The sequence below is a fragment of the Juglans regia genome, chromosome 4, assembly GCF_001411555.2.
Source record: "Juglans regia cultivar Chandler chromosome 4, Walnut 2.0, whole genome shotgun sequence".
Lineage (NCBI taxonomy): Eukaryota > Viridiplantae > Streptophyta > Magnoliopsida > Fagales > Juglandaceae > Juglans > Juglans regia.
In genome coordinates, this window is record NC_049904.1 from 7,668,423 (window position 1) to 7,674,243 (window position 5,821).

At 42.3% G+C, this 5,821-nt stretch overlaps 1 protein-coding gene across 2 annotated transcripts; it reads right to left on the reverse strand.

The window, feature by feature from the left end:
- Positions 1-1,105: 1,105 nt before the first annotated feature.
- On the reverse strand, positions 1,106-5,539 carry LOC109020112 (5-oxoprolinase). 2 transcript variants are annotated; one of them, XM_019002515.2, is made up of 2 exons: positions 5,441-5,539; positions 1,106-5,352 (listed from the first exon to the last, which is right to left on the reverse strand). In XM_019002515.2, the coding sequence occupies exon 2, from the start codon at positions 5,058-5,060 to the stop codon at positions 1,254-1,256; it is 3,807 nt and encodes a 1,268-aa protein (XP_018858060.1). In that variant the 5' UTR covers positions 5,061-5,352; positions 5,441-5,539; the 3' UTR covers positions 1,106-1,253. The 2 variants fall into 2 exon arrangements, with proteins under 2 accessions (XP_018858060.1, XP_018858061.1); XM_019002516.1 differs by having other exon boundaries at positions 1,106-5,062; positions 5,152-5,514.
- Positions 5,540-5,821: the final 282 nt, after the last annotated feature.

The following is a 5,821-nucleotide window of genomic DNA, read 5'->3' on the forward strand; positions in this document are numbered from 1 at the left end:
TTCGTGGTAGTACATATAGTTGCAGTAGTGATCTTAATCAACTTGGAGGAATTTGGGGTTCATTCAAATTAAGAAATCATAACCCAATGCAGTTTATATCTCTGTGAAGATAATATGACAGTCAGAAGAGTAATAAATAACTATTCTCGTCTCCAAACAAGCATGTCAAATACCATTGTAAATCTAGACTGCCATAAAAAAGGTCGTTGGAGAGTGAGGTATACAACTCAAGCCATGTCCTTTTAGTGCTGCAAAAAGGGAAAAAAAATCTCAATCCAAACAAGAGATAGATTTTTGTTTTTTTTGTGTTTTTTCTTCTGGGGCCATACATAGAACAAGACGTTTTCTAACTTTCCAATTGTCGAATATTGCAATTTCATTCAGTAGAGCATTACATTGATTTGCGGGTGGTTTTCTGCAGGCACCTGCACTTACCTTGACCACTCCTGAAGTCATCCCATGTCATAGAACTCAAATTACGAGGACTATTGTAGAACTTATGTTGGATTTAACCATGAATACAACGTTTTGTATAACCATTTCTGTTTGTTTTGACCATTGATATAGTTTTTTCACTCTTCCAATTGAACCAATTTCTTGCTGTTGATTGAAGGGTACAAACATTTGTTTAGGAAAAGCCCAAACCAGCAAATATAGAGTGATTTTAGAAAAACTGAATTGGATACCAACAAATCACTAAAAAATATGGGGTTATCACAGTAAATCAGGGTTGGTGGCCCCTGGTAGCGTAAAATAGCAATAACATGAAGAAAAGAGTGAAATCATTCCAGAATTCGAATAAAAAATGGAACAAAAAAATTTAGATCAAAGAACCATCCTCGTTTATACACAGTTCCGCACAAATCAAGAGAAACGAATGTGAATTTTCGTCCGGCAAAATTGTTTTTCTAGTAGTCTATTCATATGTAGAAGCAAGCAATAGCCAATAACTAGTTTCATAAATGAATAAAGAACTTCCTTTTTCTTTTTTTAGCAGAAAGAAACATATTATAAACAATGTAATAACTGTGTTGATAAAGCAGTAAGTAGAAGCATTGATTCCTAGGCATCATCCTAACAGCCCATAATGGTACAAACAACTTCAAAAGTGAGAAGAAGCAAATTTCTTATTCATTCGGAGAACAGGTTTCCATACATCATAGACTCCATATATATCAGTATTGTAGATCAAGAAGAAGAAATGGCCATTTATAGCAAAAGCAATACAAGGATTGAACTCACCAGAAAAAGCTTCAAAGAGAACCCCATCCACCACCACCAGGAGTTAAAATTTGAAGAATTTCCCCTGCCTGCACCTCAACTGTGTTTTTACCACCAAGGTAAACTATCCGCTTATCGTTTGTGATTAGGTAGTTAGCCCCGCGAGACCCATCTTTTCCACCTTTTAATCCTCTGGGTGCATGAACACGTCTCTCCGATAAAATGCTCACGACAACAGGGCGCCTAAACTCTATCTCCCTCACTAGCCCATCACCTCCTCTATGAAGTCCAGCTCCTCCACTTTTTTCTCGTAGTCCAAATTTGTGCAAAAGAACAGGATATCTCTGCTCAAAAATCTCTGGATCAGTCATTCTGGTGTTGGTCATGTGGCATTGGACTCCACTAGTCCCATCCCAGGTTGGACCAGCCCCACTCCCACCTCCAATTGTTTCATAATAACCAAAAGTATCGTCTCCAAATGTGAGATTGTTCATACAACCCTGGGAGCATGCACAAGCTTGAAATGCAGTAAGTACAACATCAGTTATTCTCTGTGACGTTAGAACATTACCTCCCACCACAGCTGCCTTATCACTTGGAGAGAGGAAAGAACCAGCTGGAATATGGATTTTAACAGGAGCCAAACAACCTTGATTGAGAGGAATATCAACATCCACCAAACAGCGAAGACAGTAAATGACTGCTGCAGCTGTCACTGCCTCGGGAGCATTCCAATTCCCATAAACTTCAGGGCTGGTTCCACTAAAATCAAAATTTGCTTCACCTTTGTCAGAATCAATTTTCAATTTCAAATGAATAATGGATCCATCATCCATGTAATCCTCCTCATCAATGGTTACTGAATTTCCATCTCCAAGCTTAGTTGCCTGAGATGAAACTCTCATAGCGACGGACTTGAGCATTTCTCTCACAGCTTCTTCTGCATTCAGCTGCACATACGTCATGTAAGCCTGAACAGTTTCCAACCCATACTGCTCAATAAGCTCTTTGATAAGGAAGATTCCTCTCTGGTTTGCAGCTACTTGTGCTCGGAGATCTGATAAATTATCTTGAAGCCTTCGTGATCCTGGGACCTTGCAAGCCACCTCATCAGAACAGGGGAACTGGAGAAGTTTCACAATTCCTTCTTCTTGAAAAATGCCCTTTTCCACGAGCTTAAATGCTTTTATGGCAGCCCCTTCTTCCCATATGAACTTTGAAAAAGGTGGCATGCTTCCGGGAGTTATACCCCCAATCTCCGCATGATGCCCTCTGCTTGCAACAAAGAATACCAGCCTCCCCTTATCAAAAACAGGAGTAACAACAGTTATATCAGGAAGATGGCTACCGCCTGCGCAAGGATGATTGCTAACCAAAACATCACCTTCATTCAAATTGTCACCCCAGTAGTTGAGCTGCCACCGAACAGTGCTGGACATAGCTCCTAGGTGCACAGGGACATGAGGAGCATTGGCAACTAGCCCCCCATCAGGACCAAAGAGAGCACATGAGAAATCTAGCCGTTCCTTGATATTTGTGGATATAGAAGTCCTCTGTAGGGTCCTTCCCATTTGCTCGGCTATGCCCATAAACCTGTGATTGAAGATTGATAGTTGCACAACATCTGCAACTTTTTCGGCTAAACTCCTGGTGTTCAAAATAGACTCAAGTTCAATTTTAATGTTGCCATATTTGGATATAATAGCTCTACAATTGGGTTCTACTATCACAGTACTATTCCCATTCATGATTATTGAAGGACCCGGCAAGACATGCCCATACCCCAAATTCTCAAGCTTGAATAGAGGTGTATCGTGCCACCCATTCCCAAAGTAAACCTTGTAGTGGCCTTCAACTGCAGGAGTACCAGAAGCAGGTTCAAGAGCCCTTGGCTTCAATATATTCGTGACTCCTATACCACGAACTCTTACATCACATATTAAAATGTTCCTGTCTTGTAGTTTAAATCCATATTCCTGCTGAAAGAGCTTCACAAATTCCGCAGCATAGTCAAATCCTGATTTATCACCAGCTATTTGCCTCTTAACCATGATGGCTGTGTCTGTACCTTCATACCTCAAATTTAAATATGTCTCTGTGGTAATGTTTTCCTCTCTAAACCCTTGCTCTTGCAACTTATGTTTTACTTGCTTCAGCAACATAGTTTCTCTGCGAGAGGTCTCCAGGAAAGATTCAGGAGCATAAACAGAAGAATATGGCTCCTGTGCCTCTTCTACCACATCTGCCAATCCCATTCCGTATGCACTTAAAATCCCACAGAACCTGTGAATGAGTACTTCTTTCATACCCAAAGACCTAGCAATTGCACAGGCATGCTGAGGCCCAGCACCTCCAAAGCAAGCAAGAGCATGGTTCCTTGTTTCATGGCCCTTCATCTCGGTTAACTGCCGTATTGGACGACACATTGTCTCATTTGCAACATTTACAAATCCCAGTGCAATATCCTCCACTGTCATGCCCTTTGCAGATGGATCCTGACTCTTTCTGTAGGAATTTATTTCCCTTGCAAGGTTCTCAAACTCTTCTCTGGTTGCCTTGATATCTAGAGGCTGATCTTCATTAGGGCCAAAGATGGATGGGAAATAATCAGGAATCACAAACCCTAGAATCAAGTTAGCATCTGTAACTGCCAATTCCCCACCTTTCCGGTAACAGACAGGACCAGGATGTGCACCAACTGATTCCGGTCCCACTCGGAAAGCTCCAAATTGGAACTTCAATTTTGATCCACCACCAGCAGCAACAGTATTTATATCAAGTTGAGGTGCCTGTATTATGGCACCAGCAATCTGAGTTTCCAAAACTTGTTCATAACTTCCAGCATAACGGCTCACGTCAGTAGATGTACCACCCATGTCAAACCCAATCAGAGGCTTCTCTGTTTCAAGATTAAAAAGAGTTTGAGAATAACCAACAACCCCGCCGGCAGGACCGGACAAGACTGCCTTATGTCCTGAAAATCTACTTTCTGGTGCAAGTCCTCCATCTGATTGCATAAACAGAACATTGACCTTCCCCAACCCTTCATCAAATTTGGAAATGAACCCGGATAAGTACTCTTTGATCACAGGGGTCAAGTATGCATCAACACTAGCTGTCAGACCCCTAGGAACGGCTCGAACCATGGGAGTCAAAGCTGAAGATAAAGAAACATGTCTGAAGCCCAAACTCTCAGCTAGCCTATCCACAGCTATTTCATGCTGTGGATAAGTGTAGGAATGCATCAACACCACAGCCAAACAGCTAATTCCTTTCTCCAACAATCCTTTGAGTAAAGGCTTTAGAGAATCTTCATCGAGAGGCTTTACAACCCTGACAAATTCACCCGAAACACCCTTAATTAATGGTACAGAAGAATCGAGAATATCTACCTCCTCATTGCGAACAAGCTCAACTCTCTCCTCGACCTCTATGACCTCCTCATAAAGATTTGATGGTTTTGATACGGTGAGGTCGAATATGTTGGGACGAGCCTGGTTACCAACCTGTAGCAAATCCCGGAAGCCTCGAGTCACACACAGAGCAATCCTTTCTCCTTTTCTTTCTAAAAGTGCATTTGTTGCCACAGTTGTACCCATCCTAATCCACTCAATCCTATCAGTGGGTATTTTAGAAGTCCGAGGGATCTTCTCTCCCTTAAATTCCTCAAGGAATCTCCGAATACCTTCGATCGGAGCATCATCATAGTTTGATGGATCAACAGACAAAAGCTTCAAAACTCTACCCTCAGGCTGACCCGGGATTTCAGCATAAACATCAGTGAAGGTTCCCCCTCTGTCAATGCAAAACCTGACCTTCCCTTCACTGGCACTCCCCATGCCTATGATCAAATACCAGAAATCAGATAACCTTGATGCGCCACAAATCTGGTTTAGAGAGTGAGACGGAGACCGAGAGAGAGAAAGAGACCTTGGTTCGTTGATGTCGACGACGTGGTGGAAGGCTGGAAGTCCGGGACTGTGGCGCCGCCGCCACCGAGACAATGAAGAGGACTAGAGATAGGAGATTACCGAGAGGCAATGATTACAGTTCTCGGCAACGTTATGGTTCGGAACTATCAAGTGAACGAACAAGCCTTTTATAGTTGGTTCTCGCCCAATACATCGGAATCTGTTATGATTCCCAACGATGAACAGTAAATGTACATGAATCAGGACAATCACAGTGAAGACGATTTACACACAGTGATAGCAAATACCTCAATTGTTCATACGCAGTAGGGGGATTCGAGTTCCCCACTTCCTCCTTCAGATGAGAATTGCTCCAGAATGATCCAAAACATCATCCTGGCGTGATACTTAACAGATTGTAACTGAAAATACAGAAAAGCCCTTGTAACTAACTTCTGAAGATAAACTAAAACTACACCATTTTATAACACTTAGAAACGGTGCGTTTACATCAAGAACCTAGTCCCTTATGTTGCCCAAAACTCTGCCGTTTCTCTTCCTTAGCTAGGTGACGTCGTTTCTTGCCCCTAAAGAACTTCCCAATGCTGCCCGGTTTTGAGCTCTTGAAGACCCAAACTTCCCAAAGCCCGAACTCCACTTTACTTCGCCACTTCTATCTTCCAGCCTCC